Genomic DNA, 26,513 nt, shown 5'->3' on the forward strand with positions numbered 1-26,513 from the left:
CCGAACGGTCGTTTGAAAGGTGAATTTGTTCGCAAGTTGCTTCAGTGCTATATTTTGTATGGAATGGATCTTTAAGGCGGCCCGGTAGTCCAGTGGTTAGCACACCGGCTTCACTTTGCAGAGGTCACCGGTTCGCGTCCCGGTCCGGCCTCCCTGTGTGGAGTTTGCAGTTTTGGCAACCAATTCAGGGTGTCCCCCGCCTCGTGCCCGAAGACAGCTGGGATAGGCTCCAGCACCCCCCGCGACCCTGATGAGGAATAAGCGGTACGGGGGATGGATGTTTAAGACTTATATAAGTATGTTTAAGGCTTGTATAAGTAACCTGTATTGTTTTTTACTTCTTCTTTCCCTTTCGGCTTTTCCCTTTTTACTGAAAAATAAATATTTAGTAAAATATATGCTCCATAAAGATATGTACATGTACAATTGGAGACAGTACTATATATGTTACAAATAAAATGTTTGTATGTGCCGTTGTTCGTAACTCCAATGTTCATAAGTAGGGGAGCGTCTGTATGCTTTTTTCTGGCGGGGGGGGGGGGGGGGGGGTTATTTGTCATATTTTATGTTTGGTCATGTCAAAAAAGAAAGTGTATTTTTTCCCAGTTCTCATTAGCTATCCTCTACTTAGTCTAAGTGTAAGTACTCTCCCCACCTCTGCTTATTGCACCTTCTATTTGCCTCTTATTGCACCACAATCCACATAAAAGCGGCTGTGATGTGGTGGGAGAGTGGGGGTGGTGGGGGTGGTCTCTCGATAAGCAATGTGCACTCATGTTTGAGGAGAAACACTGACAAGACACCTAATGAAGCGTGCACGGACTGGAGGAGGAGCAGGACGACCAAGGAGGGGATTGGGGGGGGTGGGACCAAAGCAGAAGCAAGATCTGGGAGAGCGCCTCGGCATTGCGCCCCATCCGCCGGACGCGCTCTGCTGGGTTTGAGCTAGGCCAGCATGAGGGGTAGGTGGAGGGTGGAGAAAAGGACTGGCAAATTCAAATGGACAGCAAAGCGGGTCAAGTCTTAATGAGCCAATGAGAGCATTTATGCAGAAAATGTCTCATTCCGATGGAGGGGATGATTAGAGGAAATGGGGGTGGCGAGGGGGGATCGTTTGTGTGTGTGTGTTTGTGTGTGTGTGTACCTGGTCGAGGGCCACGGAGGAACGGGTGATCTCCTCGCTGTCTGACTTGGAGCCCCCCTCGCGGTCATCTATGACGAGGTCGATGGGCATCTTGCCCTTCAAGCAGCTGATGTAACGGTGGCAGAAGTTGTCGCACAGCTCGTGCACCTGCGTGAGGGATAACCAACAGCAATCAGATGCATATTTAGGCGGGACATTTGGGGCAAAATTGAATCTAAGTCCAAAAATAGAGCATATGTACTATTCAGGGGACTTTTTTTTGAATTGTGAAAAAAAATAGGATCAAAATATTTATGACTCCTACGTCATGAGGAAAAATTAGAAAAAGACTTACTCGCACGCCTTTGTCGACATAAAAAAATAAGAGGACACATTAAATATTCTGTAAGGAATGGCAATACTCCAATGGCAGAGCATCGTATGTTGAAGTCACTTTGGATTTTTTTTTAAATAAAAATATCAAAGTTCTCATGAGGTAAAAAGCTAACTTCATGTTTGGCCAAAAAAACATTAAAATTGTAATTATATATATATATATATATATATATATATATATATATATATAATGTATTTATATATATATAATGTATTTATATATATATATAATGTATTTATATATATATGTATAATGTATTTATATATATATATATATATATTTTATAAATAATTTACTCATTAACAAAAATGTAAAAAAAAAAATCCCAAATGAGAGCAACATTTGTTTGAATCATTAAAAAAGAACAACAATTACTGACCAAGATATTAACTATCCCAAAGCAGCACGCCATGAGCTAGCACTTAAAAATAAATAAATAAAAATAACAACAAATAATCAATCAAACTTCCAAAGTCCCAACCAAAATATTAGCAACAGCCCCCAAACCACAAAACAGGCAGCAAGAAATTACCCACATAAAAGTTAATCTTACACAACAAGGACAGTAGACTGCATTCATGCAACTTTTGGGGGGGCGTGGGGGGGGGTGTCACAATAAAATAAATCACTGCCATGCAGGGCACACTTGCAGTGTATTCGCCAAGACAAAAAAAAAAAAAAATGTTTGACCTCCTCTGTCGTACTTGTACCCTAAGCCAAATTATTAGGAACCACTTGAGACAACACACCATTCAAAAAAATGAAAATCAATAACAATAAAAACATAAAACCAATCATCAGTTAATATTTTCGGGTCCAGCCGGGCTGCTTTTTGGGAACTAAAAAATGGATTAACCTTTCCAAAGTACGGCAACCAAATTATTGAGGAGCCGCCCTCAAACAGGCATGCACGGTGTAAGACAAGCCACCAGGAATTAGCCAAAGAGACATTTGAAAGCAAAGATGTAAGTCGATGATATTCAACTAACTTTTTTTAAATTCATCTAAAACACCAATCTTAGGGGCTAAAAAAAAGGATCATACGAATGAATTAGGTCTAATGTTTAGGGGTGCTTGAAATGTCCTGGCTCTTACACTTGCTTTGCTGTTTATAAGAAAGAAAGAAAGAAAGAAAGAAAGAAAGAAAGAAAGAAAGAAAGAAAGAAAGAAAGAAAGAAAGAAAGAAAGAAAGAAAGAAAGAAAGAAAGAAAGAAAGAAAGAAAGAAAGAAAGAAAGATAGAAAGAAAGAAAGAGACATATGACTATGAGTAGTTTGTAGTCCCATTTCTTTGACAAATCATCATCATATTTATCTCGGGAGAAACTATTCTGCACATCTTTACTGTCGTTTTGTAGAAAAATAATCAATCCAAGATGACAAAGTTGACAAGAATGAAGTATTTCTTATATTTGGATGTCCTCTGTGCTCCTAACAGTCAAAATAACGCTCATCATATAGCGGATGCTAGATCTGTGCATGCAGATGTACCTAATGGGGTAGCCAGGGCAGTGCAAGATCACTGCCCACTTCACCCACTTCATCTCGCCTCCCCCCCCCCCCCCCCCAGGAGGGAGATAACCCCAAAAATTGGCAGCGACACGAGGGTCACATGGGCCACGACGAACTTAACACGCATGTGAAAAATCCCACCAGCAGCCACCCCTGCGTGACGATCAGATTTCGAGTACCCCTGGACTGGACGAGAACCGCATCCACCCACCCCGAAATAAAAAATATAGCAAGACTTGTAGAAAAATGGACCAAAAAGTGTTTGGCAATGGTGATTAATGTGCAGGTGTGGGTCAGGTGCTTGGGGGTGGAATGATTGATTTGAATGCTAATTATAAGTGAATCGTAAAAACAGTGATGCAAATTATGAAGACAGAGAAGGAGATCTGAAATCAGATTTCCATTTCTTACCTTTTCCAGCTCCAACAGGTGAAACCGCAACACTTGAATGGCTTGAATCATCTGCAAACACGGAAAAAATATATGCAAATGAACGCAATTAGTGCCTACTTTTTGTTTAACTAAACTTCACATCAAACGATGTGGTTTATATTTGTTGGATAAAGTGCAGTCTAGAAAAGATGAAAACATGCAAACGTCACAACAAAACAATTTAACGTGACTTACCAGATTATCCAATTCTGGATTTGATGAAAATAAAGGTTTTTCTGCACGAATCTAAAAACCAAGAAGTCATGTGATAATCAAGTCAAAAAACACATCACATACCACCAACACCGGTATTAAAAGATATTTAGCCCCCTCCCTGATGATTTTTCTCTGAATTGATTTTTAGTGCTTTTGGGGCTGCCTGCTGACCTGTTTGGCAAACACAGCGATGTCCTCGTTGAAGGACTCTGACGAGCATACGTCCCCTCCCGCCACGCCGGGCTCTCTGGGGGTGCACGTTGCTAATTCACATTTCTCGAAAATCAGTGCAAGCAGAGGGAACAGGGGATGCCTGAATAGTAACACATATACACACATACACCAATACACACAAACGCGCACACACACACATTTAGAGAGTATGAGCACACAATAGCAAATGTCAGCGCTGGGGTCAAGATGACTGCAGGCTGGATTTGGGCAGCCATGCCCCCACCCCCTCCCGCCCCATAATATGTATTTATATATAGTTTTATTTTTGCAACGATTTCCCCGTAGGGAGCCTGTATGCATTCATGCATGCAGAGAGGCTGCAAAGTGAAACACAATTCTGCATGTCATGTACGTACACGTGAAGTGTGTTTAGTTAACAGAATATAAAGAATGAGGTTGAGCAATGGTAACAAGTTGGAAACTATGTAGATATATTTTAAACAATCACTTTATGTCACAACAATATATTTTCTGTAAATTTTAAACAGGCATAAAAAGTGTATGAACAAGCCAGCACTAGTCTGAATAAAAACGCAGATTCCATTTTTAATGGGCTGTGATTAATTAAATTAGCAATGGGTTGTAATATTTCAAATTTATTTAAATTGTTATTTAAATACGCAATTTGCTTTTATAACAACGCATAAAAGTGTATATTATCTCAAATGACAAAATATACTCAGCCCGGTTTAAAAAAAGGGACACCGAAATCCACCGCGACTCCGCGACACGCCGAGGGAGCCCAGCCCGCCAAACCCTCGCTGTCCCCGGGTAACTCAAGCCGAGCTCCCCGCTGAACCTTTCGGAAGTCCCCCACTCAAATCCCTCCGGAGCTCGTACCCGTATATGGCGTCCTTGTCCCTCTTGAGCGCGTCATTTACCGACGAGCCCATGCTTGGGGGCATGGTGTTGGTGTGCGCCGTGTGCGGGTACTGGTGCGCGTGCAGCTGGGGCCCGTGGTTGAGGTGCACGGCCTGCATGGAGCGCGCGCCGTGCGGATCGCCGTACATGGTCGTCGGGATGCCCACTCCGTCCATCCCGTAGTGGGGCAAGTCTTCGTACTGCACCGGAAAGACACAAACACACGAGAATTGCACTATTAAACTCACAAATGCAATTATTATTCAAGTAGCGTTTATGTCAATTTAAAAAAGTATTTTGAAACAAGAAAAAGGGGGACTATTTTAGCCGAAGATAATGACATGCCAAGTGATTTAATTCAAACACACCAATTGTTACTTTTGGAACTGCTTAAAATAACATTGAAGTGGGCTATTCCTAAAATCTAACTTTTTTCACATGGACGTTTTGTCTCATGCCGCGATGTAAAAGATTGGACTAGTGGAATTAGCAAAATTAACTTATCAGTAATGATGTGCGTATGCGGACTTTTGAAGCTTTTCAATCTTAAAATAGAGTATAAGTAAGCATATTTATCACTAAAATATGTCTTTGCAAGACCGTGTACTCACTTGCATTGGACAAAGTGTTGCTTGGTTTAGAACATTTTAAACTAAGTCTTACGGTGTTGATTGGAAAGTTATTTGGAAAACAAGAGACAAAAAGCCTCCGGGCGACCAGGTGCAAAAGCAAGTCAGCGTGACAGATTTTTGCACAGTGTGTCAATGAAATTATATTAGTAGTAATTTCTCGATGAAATATGACTTTCTAATCGTACGTTTCATGCATTTTATGAAAGATAGTGGAGGGGTGTGAGCGAGGGGGCGTTGCGAGGACATCTCAAGTCGCGAGACAAATAAATGTTTGAGGTTTGTCACCAAGAAAAATGCACGGAGTGCTGTCACAAGTCATCTGCAAAAACACGTCCAAGAAAGCAGTGTGTAGATGTATGCGCGTGCGAGTAGGGTGGATGTTGGGGGTGCAATGCAAAACAAGGTCGTCCGTGCGTAATGTTGGATATCCCAATATAAAAAAAAACAACAACCACTAAAACTAACTTTTTTCGTGTCGTCAGCGCGGGGTTGGCTGCTTGCTTTGGTTGTACGTACCCTTTGCGCCATAAGCCTGCACGCCGTTCGTGATTCCAGCCCCACTTAAATCCACTCGGAAGCCAGCCTTGCACGGCGAATTTGAAAATCCAAACAAAAATTGAAGGGAGTTTGTGTTACATTGAAAAAAAGCCAACATAAAAATAATGCAAAATGAAATGTGCAAAATCCTTGGGGATTGTGGTTTGGGGGCTCTTCTCTCCTCCAGCCACCACGGTGCCGGCCAAGTTGAACCCGACCGAGGGGAGTCGATCCTCGGATCTCCTTCTCGCTTCGAGTGCCCCCTTTACCCCCCAAAAACAAAATAATTCAAAGCCTTAAAAGACACCCAGTGGGTCTCATGGCTCGTTTTAGGATCCCCGTGTGTCCGGCGTTGGTTGCTCGTTGGCGGGGTTCCTTCACTGGTTTTGGTCCGCTGGATCGAACACCGGCTCGTAGCTCCCACTCGCGGCCGGGAATGTAGCGTCCGTTCCTGGCTTCGGCGGCTGCTGGCTGCCCGCTCTCCCGCGTCTTGATTTACTTATGCATAGTGGAGTGGAAGAGCTCTAGAGGAGGAGGAGAAGGAGGAGGAGGTGGTGGTGGTGGATGCAGAGAAGGAGGAGGAGGGCTCATCATTCCGACTCGAAGCTTTTCTTAAAGGAACCGTGTGGCGTGTTTATGAGGATGCGTGCGAGTTGTGTGCGCGCGTAGGTCTGTCTGGACTCGAATCCGGAAGCGTTTCTGGCCCGAACTCGTGGTGACGGACTGCGGCAAGTAGTCCCATTCTCGGGGTATGGGGACGAAAAACCAGAGTTCGTTAAAAAATCGCTATTTTAATGCACCCGATGCGCTCATTTACGGCCAAAATTAGCAGAACTTTGCCGCGTATGTCATTGAAATGGACGCAGAATAAATCGCCACTACTCACATCATCTAAAGAACATGAACAATTCATTCATTGTTGCAAATAATGCGCTATGTGATGTAATGCGTGACATTCTTACCACCTAACTAGTCATGTCTGACCGGTTTCGGGGGCTCTCGTTGCCTGCTGCGACAAAGTTTTGTTTCTCTTTTACATGTCAGGTTTCGCGGTGTGTAACATTGAAGAATGAGTCCATCGTGTGAAGAGATGCCACAGAATATGTTTTGTTGGCCGCCTTCGTTTGTTGTTAAATCATGATTCGGAAGTAGTTTGCCAACTGGCTGCCACTCATCCACCCCTGCTGGTGAGCCGAATAGGTCAGTCCAATCCAGGGCCGGCGCTCTGGCCAATGGTAGCGGGCCCCAGAAGGGGATGTTGGAGGGAGGCGCTGGGAATGGCTGTCCCGCGATCGATTCGCGGAATGATTGATTGATTGGTCCGAGGTTATTGGCGAGAATGTGCAAAAGCAAGCACATCATCATCACCGGACTTTCAGTTTATTTACAACATTGTGGCGCTTGTTGGTGGTCAATTTGATGTGTGTGTTTGGGTGGTGGTGAGGGGGCGTGATAATAAATGCTCAATAATAAACGTGCACGACTGAAAAGAATTATTCCATGTGATTTCACTTTTTAGCCACAATTTATCCAATTAAACTATATGCATGCTTGGTTAGTTATTTTATTGATACTTAAAAATCAGCATTATTTGTCTTCAAATGCATTCGAAATACGTTAAGTTGTCACTAAGTTGTACTTTATTGCCTCAATAGTTAGGATATGCTCATATGCAAAAGTACGATAACGCCCCCAATTTCATGTTATGATGCTTGGGAATGTTCATTGTGAGACAAATCAAGGTTTTCTGATTTGTCTCGTCTGAGGGACGTCATCGATATTCGTCATATGCACATAAAGTGGGAACTGAGCTGGCAAAAAAAAACAATAAATGCGTGTACAATAAATGGGTGGACTGTTAAAATGCAATACATGTGATCTCAACATCGATCGTTGAACGACGTAATTAGCATATCTGAGGATAGAAAGCATAGTCAAATACAATATGATATACTTTAACTTATGACGCTATAATTCATTTGCATGCATGTAACAAATTTGTCTGCGATATTTAGTGACAAAGTGATCGTGAAGTCATATTTCTTGCATTAAGGTAATAAAATGCAATCAATGACATCTGCATGTAGTCAGATTCCCCTCATGATATAGTGACGTCACATTTTACGACGCCGCAAGAAATGTAATTTCTGTATGAAGAAAGGTCTTTGACGAGTTCTGTCCTCACATTTCCCATTACATGGATTAATATACTGGATAAGAGAAGTGTGATTTATGTTGATAATAGCTCGATAGCAGCAGAACTTTAAAATAGTGGTGTCATCATTTTTACAGATTTAGAAATTCACATCGAGCTACTATATGGCATTATTTTAAATCTTGACGTCACATTCCCCCAATGTATACATTCTATTTTGTGTTGTAAAATATAGATGAGAAATGATGCAACGTTCAATAAACGTAATTTCTGCAGTGCACAGCATGGCGTCATCATTTGAGTGACCGTATGTACGTATTTATTGATCATGATAGTTCTGCTAATATTAATGTGGGGGCGGGTGCGTACGTTCCAGGCTGCTTCTTTGGTGGCTGGAAAGTCGTCCGTCACATTCAGCGAGGGACGATGGCTTGAGAAGGCCGACTCGGGGGGCGACGAGGTACGCGGGGAAGAGGCGTGTTCGGGCTCCTTCTTCAAGTACTTCCTTCAGTCCTCCTCTCGGAGTCGACCAGGACGCATGACGGACTTGTACGCTCAACCGAAACGACCAAAGTTCGAAATAACTGGTGAGTATGATTCGTCATTTAGATTTTTTCCCTAAAGCATTTTAAGTACGACTGTGTTCTTTAAATTGACTGGATGTGTTTGAAGTGGAATTGTAGGGGAAGTCTAGCTAAGACCTGGACACACAAGGGGGTCGGTCCAATGAGCATCTGGTCGGGCAGTAAAGCAAAGCTAAAGGCGTTTGAAAGTCATTAGGCGACTTCAATTAGCGTCTATATAAACGCCAGGCTCCACTTTCTCCAGCCTCGTTGATGAGCTTCAATAAAATCAGCCCGAAAGACAAACAATACAAGTCAGAATAGTGTTGCGTTTAAAGTGTGGTGTTGTTTTGAAGTGGGAGGGAGAATTCTTTATTTTAAAGAAAATGACTGTTTCCAGTTTTGCGTGCATTTTTTACATTCCACACTAACTGTTCATCGGAAGGTGTCAAAGTGAGTTCAAACGTGTTGCAATCAGCAAACATGCACCCCGACTTTCGAACTAAAGTTATCAGTCCCTCAAAAGTAAAATGAAATGGGAAAATGATATAAATTTCCCCTCTCATATCCGGATTGTTTTACTTTGAAATACTAACATGAATGAAGTCAAAATAACATCAATATTAGATGGCTCAATTTTCAACGGAGTGTTTTCTTTTTTAATTCAATTGATCAACATTTTAACATGAAGCACATTTTTTTTCTTGGTGTGGCGCAAAATAATACAAATGCAGTTTGTTTAATGAGCCCAACATCTACATCGAGTTCACGATTAGTATTTCGTTCCAATTTTATGAACGTCTGCCTGACTTCCTTTTGAAGCGTTTCAGTGCGTCTCCTTCCTTTCGCTTCTCACACACATGAATACTTAATCGTGTGCGCCTCCTCGCGGAGAAGAAGGGAATGGCATACCCATCGTTAACAAGCAACCACGGATAAATACAGATGGTTGTGTCAGGAAGGGCATCCGACGTAAAAGCTTGGCCAAAACAAACATGCGGATCAAACCTCTAAAGATGGAGGACACCGATTTGCTGTGGCGACCTCTTGAAGGGAAAAGCCGAAAGGAAAAGAAGAAGACTGTGCAATGTAGAAAATGCACGATGGTCATCCAGTCATAACATGAGTCTAAGATGTGCATGCAATAATAAATTATTATTATTATTATTATTAGTAGTAGTAGTAGTAGTAGTAGTATTTATTTAATGGATACATATGGCGCAAATTTATTTTAAAACAAAAATATTAGTTAGAGGTGGAACATGATAATATATCAGACCAAATGGCATTAAAAAACAACACGTTTTTTCCCTGGTATGTATTCCTATAATTAATTAAAAACAATTAAAAGTTTGCATGATCAGTATAAAACGACACTGCGTCGTAATTGCAAGCTGTCCCGAACAATGTGGTAATTTCAGGGCAAAATATTAAGAAAAGTTATCAAAACAATAAGCTGTACTCTTGTGCAAATCTTGCGTGATTGGAATATATTTTTAAACACATTCAAAAAATGTATGAAGTCATTTTCATGGTAGATGTAGAAGTTACAACACAGCAAACAGCACTACTACTACTACAAATAATAATAACAATAAGAACTACTTTTTGAGAGACTCAAATATTCATAACTCCAAGGTGTGTATTCATGTGACTGAATGTTTGCTGGAATAAATCAGATCAAAAGTGAGTATTATTATCTGGATAAAAACACAATTTCTTGATTGTAAATTTTTACACGGTGCATATGCCCTCATGTGATGTGTCTGGCTATATGTCAATAAAATGTATTTGTCCTCTAATCTTTAAACCAAATAAAATATTTATCAAAGGCTTAACTGAGCGTCTTGTGTGTTTGTCTTTTTTATTGCAAATGTCAAGCGTGTCTGTGAAGTTAACTTGCTTACTCGGCATAAAGGAAAAAAAAAACATCTGGTGCGGCAGTTGACACTCTTTCACACAGTTGAGTTGTCGGTATGCCGTTCTCTCTGGAAACCCAATTCCAAATTAATTGTGAAGTGCACATGCAACGTGTCAAACACGCTGCGAGGTGTGGCGTCATTCATGATAAAGGAGTGCCAACGCATCAGCGCATCATGGCTAAACCCCCCCCCATCACTCCCTCTCCACACACGTATCTATTAGCTTGCGAGGCACGCCGCACTTTTGATGTCTAGACTACAGGGTAACTAACTTCTGTGTGTACTGTGTGAAATTTTTGCCTCGCTTGGTGTCAAATATGGAGTTATAAAAGTAATCAGGCAACATTAAAAGATTGACTGTTCCCAATAACATCATGAGACAATAAAAGGTACGGTATCGCATTGTGTCATATGATTTAGTGTAATTGTAAAATGACGTATTACATCATTTATCGCATCACTTTGCAATTGGAGTCAAGCACATCACATCGGATCTTAGTTGGGGTATATTATTACGTATCTCATCAAACCGAATAACGTCATATATGGAAAAGAAATCACATCATAATGTATTATAAAAAGAATTATATTGTAAATGTCGCATTACATTCCTGTATCCCTTCACATCATATTGTATCCTCGCAGAACATAGGAAACTGCAGAAAGTGCAAAGCTTGCTGGAGAATGTTACACGGGCAGTGTAGGTTTTGTGGGAAAGCACCTCGCCTTCAAAAAAGAATGAAATTCAACCATGGAGTAGTTAGTCAATAAAGTCCAGGTCGGCGATGCCTTAACACCTTTCATTGCTCACTGTCTGCCTCCCTACGCCGTCCTCACAAAGGGAGACCAAATACAGGAATACTCAGGTTAGCTTAACGCCAGCTACGAGCAGGTATGATGAAAGTGGATTAATTTAAAATTGACCCAAAGTATATGGCTGCATTTTGCCATTAACCCATTGTAGAGCGAAAGATCCTGGAGCTTAAAGTAAGTTATTTTCAACTAAAAAGGGAATACATTCCCATAGGCTGAAACTGTTTTGACAGTGTACAATCCAATGTGTTTCATAAGTAGTGAATATTAAGATTGCTTCAACGCTTGTGACCACGTATGGTGGAGATAAAGCACTTTATTGGTGTTATAATCAAAATGAAGTTTTCATTTTTGGCACATTTACCTAAAACTCAGGCTGGTATAATCAAATATAGCTTCTGGATAGCACAAAGCTAATCTGGGTATTCCTGTAGTTTGTATCCCTTTGCGGGGACACAGCATTATCGAGCCCACAGTGAGCAACGAAAAGTGTAGAGATACTGTCTAACTTAACTGTATTGACTAACTTGTCCACGTCAAAATACTCATTTGAAGGCAGAGTTTTTACATTTCAGAATTCGCTGCTTAAATGTCAAATGAGTAGTGGACGGGGATTTTGGGTGTAAGGAATACCCAATATAATATAGAAAGTACAGGAGAGCATATTTATATGTGTGGAATGATGGAGAGCTTTAAGGATGGAAATACATCAGTCCTTTTGCTTATCGAAAATAAAATCCATTCTCACATTGTGACCAATGGTGACATATCAGACTGGCGAATTAACCTCATCCCACGTTCCCCTCCTCCATCGGATCCTCCTTCTACCCTCACTCAACATTTGCCACTGCAGCTTGTGTTTCAGGTGTTCTAATGGCTTCACACGCTTGGAAGATCATCTCTTGCCTCCCCTGGCCCCCTCACCAAAAAGAGTTGAGGGTGAGGACAGACGGGATGCATGGGTGAGGGGTGGTCACACCTTGCAGGGAGACTGTGAATTGATCAGCACCTCCGAGGGAGGGAGGCAAGGGATGGAGACGCGAGAAAGGACGCGGGGAGAGCGGCTGAGTCAAGGAAGAGGGAAGGAGAGGATGCTGGTGTGAAGATTCATCATGAGTGGCAAACGCCTGGCGGACTTAACAAAAAAAAAAATAAATAAAATGACAATTTGAGTTTGGATTGGACATCTCCACAAAATAATATCGGAGTGTCATCAAGTATTGCTTTTATGTCCACTTGAAAGACACTTAAGTGTGTCAACAACATATGATGACAATAAGGTGTTAGAGTTTATTCACGTGCAACAAAATGTTGCTTTAATGATTTGATGATCTGTATTTGTAACTGGCGGGTATATTGTCATTGGTTGCCATGACAATATATATATTTATATATAGTTCTGTAAAAGTTAACGTTTCTATGTGAACCTTTATATGTGTGTTTTTCTTAAAATCGTTTTCAATATTTTATTTATGTTTTGTCATTATCACTTCCGCTTCTGTGTCATGTGTTTCGATATACGAGAGTAATCGCTAGAGAGACAGAACGAGAGGAACTGCTAGAGAGAGAGAACGACTGTCTAAAGTTTCCGTAAAAGTGTATCTACTTTCAGTTAATAAGGTGGACACGTTTTCACGATGTTCCAAGTGTTCCACAATAAACGTGACATCAGTACGAAGCGTCATGCTTAACCGGGGTAGAAACAGTATTCATTTGTGAATATAAGTATAAATTTTGGAATGTAATAATACAAAACACATACAAGATTCACAGTATCACAATACCAGTTAATTGTATGGCAATTGGATTATCATCGCAATGTAATTAGAGCAAATTGCATTGTGTTAAAAATTAAAACTTCAAAAAAATGGTGTTACCTATGCACCATGAAGTATTTTCACGCAGCGTAGATTATTTTCTTGCAATATACATAAAATAGCTCTGTATCGCGATCCCATTGATATCATTGGAAAACATAATACAATATCATATACATTTATATAAGTCATTTGCTTTCAGTATGTGCATTAGGTTAAACAGTGAATGTGCTGTGGTGTTGCGGAAAATGTTGTTTTTGCAGGACATCAATTGCACAATGACCGTACCGCGATACCATTTGCAACAACGGCCAAGAGTTGCAAGACCCGTAGCATGATTTAGGGTGGAATTCCCATAAATAAAACTTTTCATGACCACCCCCTTAAAAAACCTTTACAGAAAGTTCAGGTTTTATTGTTGAGCAAGTCACTATTTTTAGCCTCAGGAAAGATTTGTAATTTTCCAACGCCAAGTAATAATTTCATTTTTAAAGGCCCTTTGTTTTACTGTGCAGCAGATGAGTCTTTAAACCAAATGCCAGATGATTCTTATTTTTGGATTCAGCTAATATGAAAATATTTTTAAAAAATCAGTGTATTCATCAAAGTTTTGTAGCTGTATTATGTCACTGCTTTAATTTTGCTTTTCTGGTTGCGAGAACGCGGGTGCTAAACGGGTGTGAGCGGCCCTGCGGGCTACAAGTGGAATGGCATTCTCTTGTCAACACTTGCGCTTCATGATTTTAAAAATATAATAACTATATCGGGAGAAGGATGCTGAGTCTTGAACTGCCAGGCAGGAGACCGAGAGGAAGACCGAAGAGGAGGTTTATGGATGTGGTCAAAGAGGACATGAAGGTAGCTGGTGTGCGAGAAGAGGATGCACAAAACCGGGATAGATGGAGGACATTGATTCGCTGTGGCGACCCCTGAGGGAAAAAGCCGAAAGGAAAAGAAGAAGAAGAATATATTTTATTTCTAAGCACCTTTCAAAACTCTCAAGGACACTTTATAGTCACGGGATGAGAACTTTGTTTGTGATTTATTTTTCAATTAAAGCATATTTATTTATAAATAGATATTAAAAAAGACACATTTGTTTTTTGTTCATGTAAAAAGCTGTGAATTTTAACAGAAAATCCAGAATGTTGTGGATTATTTAGAAAAATCCCCTAATATAATGGTGAGTATACAAATGTATTCCACGCCGAAACCTTTGCACTATGTACTTTATTTTATATACAATATATCATTTGTAATTAACTGTTTTATTCAAAGTTAGCATCAGGAAATATTGGTGCAGATTATGCAGGTTATTATTACTGTGATTATTATAAAAATCCAATAACTATGGGAACAGAGAGACATTCTTCACATCGTTTCGATATCTCACTTTTTGGACTATTGGATGGATTATTTTTTAGTATTATTAGATCTAAAAAAATGCTAAAATACATATTGAGGACGACAACAAGACTGTTTCCTCACTTCACCAAAAAAATAATCTCAACATTAAAAAAAAGGAATTTCTCAGATTGAATCACAAGTCTTAATTGTGATTACCTGATTTGATAAATGATCAATGCGTCTGTGTAGGCTCTGTCGTACAAAAAGGTTTGGACTTCTGTACTTCTTTGAAGGTGTCAAATATTTCCTTCCTCATCCGAAGAGCTTCGTCAGCAAACTAAAGTTGTGCTGTTAGCCCAGGTCCTATATCTCATGGGATCCCATGGGATATCTCCCAATGATAAATGATTAATATTTCAGATCCATTATGTTGACCTTTTCAAATGTGTGCACAAAAAAATGAATAAATACATCTAATGCGGCGGTGTACCAAATGTCGTGTCCAACGGAGACCCTCCTGAAGTTACCTCTGGGATTTCATGTCACCTCTGACCTCTTTGCTCCCAAAAAGGAATCTACCCAAGCGCGAGAGATCGTTGCAGACCAACGCAGCACAGAGACATCCGAGTCGATTTGACTGAAAGTGATTTGTCTTCCCATTCGACCGTCGTTGGTGTGTGACAGGCTTGACGTCCTTTGTTATGGTGGCATGCCCGCCTTGCTTTAATTACACCATTTTCTTTTCGGCCTTGAGACGCCAAAACGCCAGGTGTCGGTTTGAAGGGAAAGAAAATCACAATGACAATGACAACACTTGGAGAATTGATGTGTGTTTTTCTCCGAACTCCCAGCTGTTGCCTATTGTTTGCTTTCATTTTTTATGCCACAAAATACTCATTAGAGTCAACAATTCTTCCATTTTTCAACAGAATTCACCGTGTTTTTATATTGTAACTCAACCACCTTAACTCAAACCATTTCTGCCATTTACAGGATATATTTCATGTCAATAGGACATGTTTTTGATGTTTTTTTTTTTTTTTGCATAAATGAAAAAAATCATATTTCAGAATATTCAACTCATTCATACAAAAATAAGATGATCAGCTCTCCACTTTAGTGACCGTTGTCCCTGAAAGTTTAATTACTACAATCTTAACTCATTAACTGCCAGACGATGTGAAAAAAATGTGTCCACTCGAGTGCCATGGTTTTTGTTATTGTCACTCAAATTGCTGGACCCACAGAATAATGAGTTTTGGGGCTACATAAACATTCAATGCAGCGTAAGAGACCTTACATTCTCTTTTTCATCGGGACAAAAAGAGTGATTCCCAAGTTCCCAAAAGAGTTAATTCCCAAGTTATTGGGTCTGGAGTTATCTGAGCTTGAAATGGGTCGGCTATACAAAATACAATACATACATATTGATTTATCTAGAGCTTTAACAACAGCTGAAGCTGGAACAAAGCGTTAACATGGCAAAGGGCTCATGAAAGGGAAAAAAAACATTGTCAGAGGTCTGACCAGCGCTTTATCCCCCCGGAAAGAAACAAAATCAACCAACCACGTCACACTTTTTAATTACCAAATACATTCGGGAATGGAGTGAATGAGTTAATTTAGTCGCTGTGCCTTACCTCCAGATACTATAGTCTCCATTTTAATGTAGCTGCCGTTAATCTCATTTTGAATGAAAAGGAAACATGTTGGATTATTTTTATCGTTCGCCCTTGGTTCATTGCTTCGACGGGTGTAGATGGAGATCGATGGTTAAATCATCACGGAGCCAGGTCTTGAACAGAAAGTTGATTTAATTGGGAGAGCACGGGCATTGCGGTGCGGACGGAGGAGCGAGCATGGAGAGAGAGAGAGACGAACGAGCTGCAGGAGTATTTATGCGGCGCATAGTAATGACGTGACAGGATGTGACGTAATGAAAATGCGACATAGTGTAGGCAAGATATGACGTATAAGGAAGTTCAAAATGTAAACAAAGACTACAGAGCGATGTTTAGAGATGTTTATATGGCGAATTACAAACAACAACAAAACAGATGTCCATCTTTTGTTGTTTGTTAGCGGTAACGACACATTTAATGCAGCGTGTTTCTCTCAGATTCTGACAGCATTTGAAAAGTGAAAGTGAATGTCAGGGCTTGGTCGTAAACGTGCATCTCCTCTCATTATTTTGGTATTTCTTCACACACACACACACACACACACACACACACACACACACACACACACACACACACACACACACACACAAACGCACACGCAACACGCACACACACACACACACACACTCACACTCACACTCACACACACACACACACACACACACACACACACACACACACACACACACACACACACACACACACACACACACACACACACACACACACACATGGGCGTGGGTGGCGTCATGGAAATGAGATGATAAATCGGAGTAGGTCGATAGCCAATCCATAGTCTCTGTGTTGTTGGCTTTTACTTGAGCATAATTTATATGCTGCCTGATCAATAACTAATCTCAGGCCCGTCGTCCACATTGAAATAAAGACCAGAGTGATGATGATGGCCCAGGGAGAGAGCGAGCTGTGCCGGAATGTGAGGGGAATTGATCCATCTTGGACACACACGCACACACCCACATACACACACCCACACACACACTTTGAAAACAGTTTGAAAAACTTTTGGGAGGGATGTCATCTCCGCTTTAATGACGTCATCACAAGGTCTGACAATCACCGTTTATATTTATGCTTTTAAGCATATTTACCTAAAAAGGAGGCTGGAATAATAACTCACCCATCCCTATTTTATTTTATAGTTCCATCCATCCATTTTCGGTGACACTTCTTCCTCATTAGGGTCGCGGGGGTGCTGGAGCCAATCCCAGCCGTCTTCAGGCACGAGGCAGGGGACACCCTGAATTGGTTGCCAGCCAATCACAGGGCACACAAAGACAAACAGTCACTCTCACATTCACACCTATGGACAATTTGGAGTGTTCAATCAGCCTGCCATGCATGTTTTTGGAATGTGGGAGGAAACCGGAGGACCCGGAGAAAACCCACGCGGGTCCGAGGAGAACATGCAAACTCCACACAGGGAGGCCAGAGAAGGACTTGAACATGCGACCTCTGCACTCTGAACCTTGCGAGCTAACCACTTGACTACTGCATGGGCCGCCCTTATTTGATAATTTTAAAAATATTTTATTACATCGCAACCCAGGGCGATTGTATGTCTTTGTGTGCCCTGTGATTGGCTGGCAACTTATTCAGGGTATCCCCCGCCTAGTGCCCAAAGACGACTGGGATAGGCCTCAGCACCCCTCGCCACCCTAATGAGGAATAAGTGGTACGCAAAATGGATTGATGGACATCCCAACCCTGTTTTTTGTGACTTTGGCCAAGGGCTAGATACACTGTCGAATGCTTGCTAAAATGAGTTCTCACTCAATTGCCTGAGATGGAGGAACCAATGGAGTCTCATCGGATAACAGGCAAAACATCTTTTAAGACAACCAAGACACACCATGATCAATATTGCGCAAAAGTATCGGTACTCGTTTCGACAAGCATTAGAAAAGCTTCATAAATTAGAGTCAGTCTCAATCTGAAGACACGAGGGGAGATTCGCATAAAGTGTTGCAGCTGTTCAAGACAAACTGTTGTTGGAGAGTCTGGTGGCATCTTTCGAGATGTGTGTGTGTGTGTGTGTGTGTGTGTGTGTGTGTGTGTGTGTGTGTGTGTGTGTGTGTGTGTGTGTGTGTGTGTGTGTGTGTGTGTGCCTGCATGTGCACGTGTGGTGTATCAAAAGGCCGGCCGGTGGAGCTGTGGGGGCTGAACCCCGTGGCCTCAGATTAGCCCTTGCTTGATAGGATTAGGCTCTAATGACTGTGACTTGGAAGACAAAGCGAGTTTGTGCAAAGAGGTTTATATATGGAAGAATTAGCAGCAACCTTCCATGGCACCGTGCTGGCCCTCGCTTGTGCTTCTTCTTTTTCTTCGGGACCTTTTTTGCTCATCACCGCCGCTCGTCTTCTGCAAGATGTTGATGCCCACCACCACCACCCTCCTCCATCTACGGTCATTTCATTTGTGCAGCCCACAAATATGAAACAAGTTTTCATCAAAGTGGACTAGGAGAGGAGAAGCTAAATGGACATAAGAATAATGACCCTAAATAATTGATATTTCAATGAACATAATGTATTTTGAGAGGAGATGAGTGAGAAACAGGGTGGCGGCAGCTAAATGGAGACTGCGGAGAATAACATTCCAATGTCCAAAGTGAAGGCTAGCGCTCGATTGCTTTCATGGACATTTCTTACCGTGTATCCTCCATTGTTCCGACCATACAACCGCTGCCCTACTTACGAACATTTGAGTTACGAACAACGGTACATACAAACATTTTTGTAGTAACATATGTAGTATTTTGTCTAGTTGTACATGTACATGTCTTGATATAGTATATATTTTATTAATTGTTTATTTTTCACTACAAACCAATACGGGTTACCTATACAAGCCTTAAACATACTTATATAAACCTTAAACATCCTTAAACATACATTCCAAACAAAATATAGCACTGAAGTAACTTACGAACAAATTCACCTTACGAACAACCATTCGGAACGTATTTCGTTCATAAGTTGGGGAGTGTTTGTATAATATTTCAAATAAGATGGAGAGAATCAGGAAAGTGGAGACTGCGGGGTTTAGCATTTCTGGATCCAACATGACAGTAAAACTAAAGACTTGCATGTGTTATTTCTAACTGTGTATCTTTAAATATCATCAATATTCCATAAGGGCAGTGCTGCAGCAACGTGGAGATTGCGGAGTATAACTCTGAAGCGCCCGATTTGGATAGTGAAGTGTAGGGTGCACAAACATATGTGTGTGTGTGTGCGTGTGTGTTTGTGTGTGATTTATCAAAGTGCAAAAATAAGCAACTTAATCCTTGAGTGGTCATAGCATAAATCAGCATACAGTATATTCTTACTGACCTAAGCCCTTATTATTAGTAAATACAGCCACATGCTCACTGAGCTAGAGGCAAGCTTCCAGTGTGTGTGTGTGTGTGTGTGTGTGTGTGTGTGTGTGTGTGTTGCTTACGAAGGCTAAGGAGAGGATAAGGAGATCAGCAGAGGGGGTATATCACGCCTCTTAAGCATGTATACACTTGCTAACTTTTACTTTTGGTGGTGGGGGATAGGATTGGGGGTGCAAAATAAATCCCTGACTCATCAAAGCATGATGGACTCTCCTCACTGCCCCCAACCATCGCCCCTACTTCGTCCCTCCCCTCTTTTGCAAATCTCCAAGTAACATAAACATTTCTGTCGTTTAAATGGAGGAAGATAGAGAGAGAGAAGAAAAAAATCAGTCTTTTAATCTCATTACGAGTTGCTTATTCTTTGGCGATTTCCAAGGCAAAAGCGGCTGAAGAGACGACGGAGAAGGAGGGAAACAAGTTTTGTATTTCTGTAAGCCGCAAACTTTTTAGAGAAAAAGAAGTTGGCCCTAATTCTGTCTCACGCTGATGTTGGGGCCGCTGAATTCTGCAGGGCCGCGCTGGCCCACAGCCTGAGCCCGGAAATTGGATATTAGCTGCGTTGGGAGGGGGGATTCGATGGGGCAGGGGGTAAAAAGGAGCTAGTGTGCGCTCCCGTCACCGGGGAATTGTTGCCGCTTTCCCACTGTGTACGTGTCGGGGCCGCATAGATGCTCATCTCATAGACTGTATCCGCTGCTCCCCGAGCTTCACAATAGGATTTTCCAGCTGCAGCCTCCCGCTTGAATACGAGCATTCCAAATCGTTAAGTGGCATTCTTTTCTTTTGCTTTTCTACTCTTAGAAAGACTTTCTTACTGACTCGCCCGCCCCGCAGACCCTTTGGTCCAACGACATACATATTTCATTGTTTCGTTTCTCTTCCAAAGTACACAAAGTAAAGTTTCTTCTTATTTCCTTTGGGGGAAGTTTCACAGAATGGCAACAGCAGTTCCCCCTCACGGATCTTGACAGAAAACAGTTGTTTGACTGCTAGGCCAGTAGTTGGAGATGTCATGTAAGACAATATATTTTCAAAAGTGCAAAAAAAACAGGAAGCTGCAGCCAAGTGGAGACTGAGGAGTTAGACACACCAAATGGGGAAGCTAACATTACCATTTAATGTCAACATTTCTAGCTATGGACAATAAATAAATAAATAAATAAATAAATAAATAAATAAATAAATAAATAAATGTGGGGACTCTGGTGTCTGATCCTGCAGTGTCAAGCGTGAAATCAAAACCGGAGGGTAAGCTAATGTTAGCAATTGGGTTTATCGTAATAGTTTCTTGTAGTATCTTTTCAAACATTACTCTATTGTAACTATTGCTTCTCAGGGAGGAGACTGAAGGCCAGGTGTGGGCAGCTGCAGCAAATTGGAGATTTTTGAGGATGCGATACTGTGATTATCTCCTTCACTGCCATTTCCCGAATTTATTCGGGAATTGAAAAGCATGGCGTGAAGCGCCATTCCCAAATTTGTCCGGGTTTTGGTTTTTCTTGCGCGTGGTGCCGATAAAGCGCTGGTAAGACCTTCATCAATGTTTTTCCTTTCCACGAGGGGGCAGCATATTTGTTACAGCTGCAACTGTTGTTAAAGCACTCTATAAATCAATATGTAAGTCTTGTATTGTACTTCGTACAGCCGCCCAGATTTCAAGCTCATATAACTCCTGACACATATAACTGAGGAATTAACTCTTTTTTCCTGATGAAAGAAGTGAGTCTAAGGCAGAGATTCTTAACCTGGGTTCGATCGAACCCTAAGGGTTCGGTGAGTCGGTCTCAGGGGTCTCAGGTGGATCCTGCGCCACAGAGGTCCACCCCTCAGTCTAGACTGCAGTGAGTAGGCACGGTCATTGGAAGATGGGTTCGGCGAATGAGCATATGAAACTGGTGGGGTTCGGTGCCTCCAACAAGATTAAGAACCACTGGTCTAAGGTTTCTGCATTGAATGTTTATGTAGTCCTAAAGCTCAATATTCTGTGGGTCCTACAATTTGCGTGAAAATGACAAAACCCCCGCACTGGAGTGGATGGATGTGTGTGTGTGTTGGTGCAATTTGATTTGATTTGCTCTACTTTTCTGAATGTTGTGGGAAATACATGCTTTTTTCCAGATATGTTTTGGTTTTCACAATGACAATCTGGTCAGACCCGATTTTGTTTCTTTGTATTTTGAGTGAAATTGACTTTGTGCTGCATCAGTTCTAAGCTTAAAAACAAAACAAACACAGCCATTCACTGTATGATGAAATGTCTTTTTGGTGACCAGCGTTGACAGATCATTTTAGTTTAATATATTGTCAATTAAATAACTGCCTCTCTCTTTTCTAAATTGCTCTTCATTCCCCCTGCCCCCACATTCCCGCTATCCCCAAATAACGCTACCATGCCGTTGTGCTCGCACCCCACAAAGTACCCCCGTCTCCCGTGGGTAATCCTAAACAGGGACATAAGAGGGTGTGAAATTAAATACATTACAGCATTGCAGATTAAAGTCCTCTGTAGGCAGTTGCTCACCCACATCAAACTGTTTTGCTCCTTAAAGGGGATAACATTTGATCTGGCCTTGAAAGCAATGAGTGGAGGGAGGAAGGGGACGGCCGAGGAGGCCAGGCCACTTTCTGTAGGTCTCGGAAAATACAATGCTCACTGGCGATTGTGTTGGAATAAACCAGTGTTCCAGTGATTTTAAATTTGAAACCCAGCCGTGTTGGCAAATACGGACAAGTGTGGCGCCATATTGGGGGCCAACGCAGGTGATGGTACTGTACCTCTTTTCACAAGTCGTAAAACTTAATGCGCCACATGTGGACGCACTTAAGAAGTATGGAAGTGCACGGAAATAAAACATTTTTGTTGCATTTATGGATCTGGCTCTTTCAATTGAATAACAAACAAAATTTTGAAACCTGAATCCAATTTTTTGCACTGATTTAAAATCTGCTCTCATTTAATAATAATATATTTTTTGATAGTAGTATCCCAAATTTTCATTACGTTTAGTCTCCCCCAGAAACTACATACAAGTTTTAAAAACTAAAATTTCAACTCACTGTGTTGTACTACTTTCGTAATTTGCAAGGTGGTGGTGGACCCCAAAATGCAGGCAGGAGGAAGGAACAGGGTGTATTTGACAAATTGTATTAAATAAAGTCAGCATGAACAAAATCTCAAGCAACAAAGTCATCAGAAGAGAAAGGTCCAAAGTAGAGTATGTGATGAGTAAAACACGACAAGACGAAACAAACCTGACAGGGTGAAACAAACAATGACCCAACACCGAACGGTCGTGGTGGGAGTCCTTTTAACTTCCACTGATTAAAACGAGCAACACCTGTGCAGTTGCAGGCGGGGCCCTACTGTGCCACCCATTGGTCGCGAACCCAAACGTGATAATTACACTCCGCAGTCTCTATTTTGTACAGTTTTTGCCAGTTTTCAGTCTTCGCTCGCATACTAAAGCTGTCCTAACATTTGAGGATCAGCGGCTAGAAAAGACAACAACCATCACATTTAATTTACGACTGTTTTGCTGCAGTAGCCCATTTTACTTACCCTGAGTCCATCTTTGATAAACCGTCAAATTGTTGTTACATTCATGGATCAAGGACTACAATCCACAGTCTTCTCTGAAGTGTAGTGCTCCATATTAAATCTTCCCTCACTTTAAGAGAACCACACGGCAATCTAAAGCCAGGAGAGCCTCGTTCTTCTCATCTGTTGTTATTCGGTTACTGTGGTGTGCTCAATGAATTATGATTTTAAAGTAGAAAACAGACAATTACTGTTTATGCAAAAAAACTTGTGATGTTGCTTTTTCATCTTCTTTTTTTTTTCATCTTGTGGCTTTGGATGGTCACTGACCCGACAGACGTCCGCGATTAGGTCACATGTGCAGGGAAGTCCGACCAGCTGGGATCGGTCCTCCGATATCCCGCTCTCCCCCTTTCTAATGAGTCTCCCGGGGACACCACCTCCCACTTAATCCACTCGTCTATTTTGACTTCCTGTGCTCGAGGAGCTAGCAAGGCCGGTAAAGGTTGCGTGTTCCGTCGGCTGCGGTCAATGACATCAATTGATGCGAGCAGACTACCAGGAGTTTGGGTTACACCACATCAATGGATCCGTAGGGAAAAGAGATATTGGACGCTGACGAGAACTCAACATCAAAGATTTTCAAAACAGAAACACCAACACAAAATGTTGGTAGGCTGTGTAAAAAAAAAAAAAGGGGGGGGGGGAGGATTGATATCCAATTTCCATAAAACGTAGCATAATGCTAGCACTTGGGTTGCGTAGAATAGTAGCTCAAGCATCATGTAAATAGAATTACATGACAGTTTCTAAAGCAAATAACAAACATAACATAAAGGTTTTCTGAAACTAGCCTTGTTAGCTTCCCATGAACTTGACATTTTTGGCAGCAAAAATAATATGCATTTTATATGACAATTATTCAAACGTAAAAAGCTAAATGATAATACAAATGTCACAATCAGGAGAAAACAGCCATGCTGGTTTAACATAATAGTTTCAAAAATATATATTCATTGAGACTGTCTTTCAAAAAGAACATCAAAATAGGCCTATATGAAGAGTACTAAGCCTATTAGCTGAGCTAATGCTAACATTTCAGTTAAAAATAAGTTTCTTTCATAAACCAAATATCAGGCTATAATATTAGCATTTTAGTTACAACCGTATCATATTTTTACACTAACGCTAGGCCAGTTTGCCTTCTCTAAAGGCGTGAGTTTTTGCCAACTGCTTCAGTGTTGACGTCTGTCTTGTGCACAGGTCCTGAGGGGACATTAACATTTGGACAGACGTGAGCGAAGCGCTCCAGAAGCAACAGCTGCCACAGAGACAAAACACAAAAGCCACTCAAAGATCCAAGAGACACAACAGCAACATCTGTGCTGGCCCAGACACAGCAAAACTTATTAAGAGCGCCACAGTTTGGAAAATGTGTTTTTTTACGATCGAGCCACTGGCCGCTTTCGCGTCGGACAAACTCTCCGTCTCGTTAGAACAAGAAGTTTGACACTTACAAGCATTTTTCACGTTGATGATAATCATGAAGTTAAGTTTGTTGTTACAACAAGCTGAGCACTCGGAAGGTGAACTTTAAGAAGGTCACCATCAAACAATCAATAGCTCTTTCGACATATAGATAATGCATCGATGCTTGGAGTGGTGTCGTAAATGTCAAGGCCTTCAATGTACACCAAGGTGAGCCACTTTGTCTTATGTGCACTTAGCTTGTTGACATTGCACTTGGGAGATGGATGTTGTACGGTAACCAGGCGCCTAAAATAATGGCTGAGTCATAGTTTAACAAAACAAATAAATAAACAGATTCAATTTTTCTTCAACGTCTGAGGATGCTGGCCTCCTGTGTTAAAATTAGCCAGATCCACTGTGAAAATGACAATTCATGTCAAACGTTGAAATACAATGATTAATAAACATACAGAATATTAGAATTTGGTTTGGTTGTGCTGTTAATTATTCGTTAACCCATTCATTGCCAGATGTGTAAAAATGTATCCACTCCAGTGCCAGGGTTTTTGTCATTTTCACTCAAATTGTGGGACCCACAGAATAATGAGTTTTAGAACTACATAAACATTCAATGCAGTGTAAGAATCTTAGACTCTCTTCTTTCATCAGAAAAAAATAGTTAATTCCTAAATTATATGGGTCTGGAGTAATATGAGGTGCAAGTGGGGGCGGCTGTACAAAAGGCAAATGCCATAAAACATTGCCAGAGGTCTGATCAGTGCTTTATCGGCACCCCCGTGAGAAAGAACATCGGGAATGGTGCTCCATGTCATGCTTTTCAATTCAGAAATGGCAGTGAATGAGTTAATACTGCGATATGACATTATGTCCATAACCTTCGCTCAAAATCAACTGAGTAGGCCTCAGTAATATCCATAGTGCTTCACAGGGGATAAAGACTATATACCGCAAGCATTGTTTGTTTACATATGTAGCGGCGTCAAATTTTACTTACTGATTCCCTTGGATGGCCAGTTTAAGAAAAACAATTTATTCAACTATTGTGTCTGAAACAAGAAAAAACTTAGAATATTACTCAAATTTATTACATATGACAATCTGAAATGTTGATCCATATTTTAGCAATCATCATGGCAGTTGCGATGTTTGATTTGCTTTCGGGCTGAAAAAAATAATTGAGCGGGCCAATTCTGACCCCTGGGCCTTGAATTTGACACCTGTGCTGTCATGCATTCAAACATATTTCGTAAAAATATCAATGCTAGAGGTGAGTATTTTGCAAGCATAACACAGGGAAATTTACAGTAAGCTTGATCAAAAAACCAGGGCCCGATTCAAGGTCCTATAGAAAAAAAAGATCAAAGCTGAGTTAAAAAAATTCCTATCAACAATAAAGGTTTAACTTGAAATCTGACAGCTCACAAACAGATGCGCTGACATGTTTTGTTCGTCGCTATCAAGCGATGATGGTGTTGACATTCCACTTCCCATCTGGAGATCGTTATTGACAAACACCAGAGACGTGAACTTGACGATAATTGGCACAAACCACGACACAATGCCTGTCAAACGCCGCGTCAAAAGACGAAATGCGACAAAATCTGCGCGGCTTATCTGCCACCCGTAACGGCGTATGCCAACGTCGCGCTAACCTGCCGAAAGCGGCTAATTGTGTCTTCTTTTGGTGACACGTCAATCACCCGGCAGAGACGCGAAAAGGGAAGCACACGAGAGAAGGACATCAGTTCAGTGGTGGAATAAACAGTCGAATCAAGACAGAAAGGAAGCGTAAATCACATCATAGAATTGCTCTCTCACTCTTTCTTTCGTCTTCCCTTTC

At 41.2% G+C, this 26,513-nt stretch overlaps 1 protein-coding gene and 1 long non-coding RNA gene across 2 annotated transcripts in view; one reads left to right on the plus strand and one right to left on the minus strand.

Annotated features, from left to right (window-relative positions):
- meis1b (Meis homeobox 1 b) overlaps window positions 1-6,437 on the minus strand; it is a 103,140-nt gene extending 96,703 nt beyond the window's left edge. The window contains exons 1-6 of the mRNA XM_089011410.1: window positions 5,922-6,437; window positions 4,753-4,973; window positions 3,850-3,991; window positions 3,658-3,708; window positions 3,442-3,492; window positions 1,145-1,291 (exon numbers count right to left, since the gene is read on the minus strand). Of these exons, the coding sequence (XP_088867536.1) occupies window positions 1,145-1,291; window positions 3,442-3,492; window positions 3,658-3,708; window positions 3,850-3,991; window positions 4,753-4,973; window positions 5,922-5,933 (624 nt within the window). The 5' untranslated portion in view covers window positions 5,934-6,437. The remainder of the gene's footprint in view (window positions 1-1,144; window positions 1,292-3,441; window positions 3,493-3,657; window positions 3,709-3,849; window positions 3,992-4,752; window positions 4,974-5,921) is intronic.
- A 137-nt stretch (window positions 6,438-6,574) lies between these two features.
- LOC148889247 (uncharacterized) lies at window positions 6,575-14,640 on the plus strand. Its single transcript, XR_016116818.1, has 3 exons — window positions 6,575-6,670; window positions 8,474-8,684; window positions 12,249-14,640. It is a non-coding gene; the product is annotated as an uncharacterized LOC148889247 (long non-coding RNA).
- The last annotated feature ends 11,873 nt before the right edge of the window (window positions 14,641-26,513 follow it).

The sequence above is a fragment of the Hippocampus bargibanti genome, linkage group LG13 (genome assembly GCF_051943395.1).
Source record: "Hippocampus bargibanti isolate YZ-2025 linkage group LG13, ASM5194339v1, whole genome shotgun sequence".
Taxonomy (NCBI): domain Eukaryota; kingdom Metazoa; phylum Chordata; class Actinopteri; order Syngnathiformes; family Syngnathidae; genus Hippocampus; species Hippocampus bargibanti.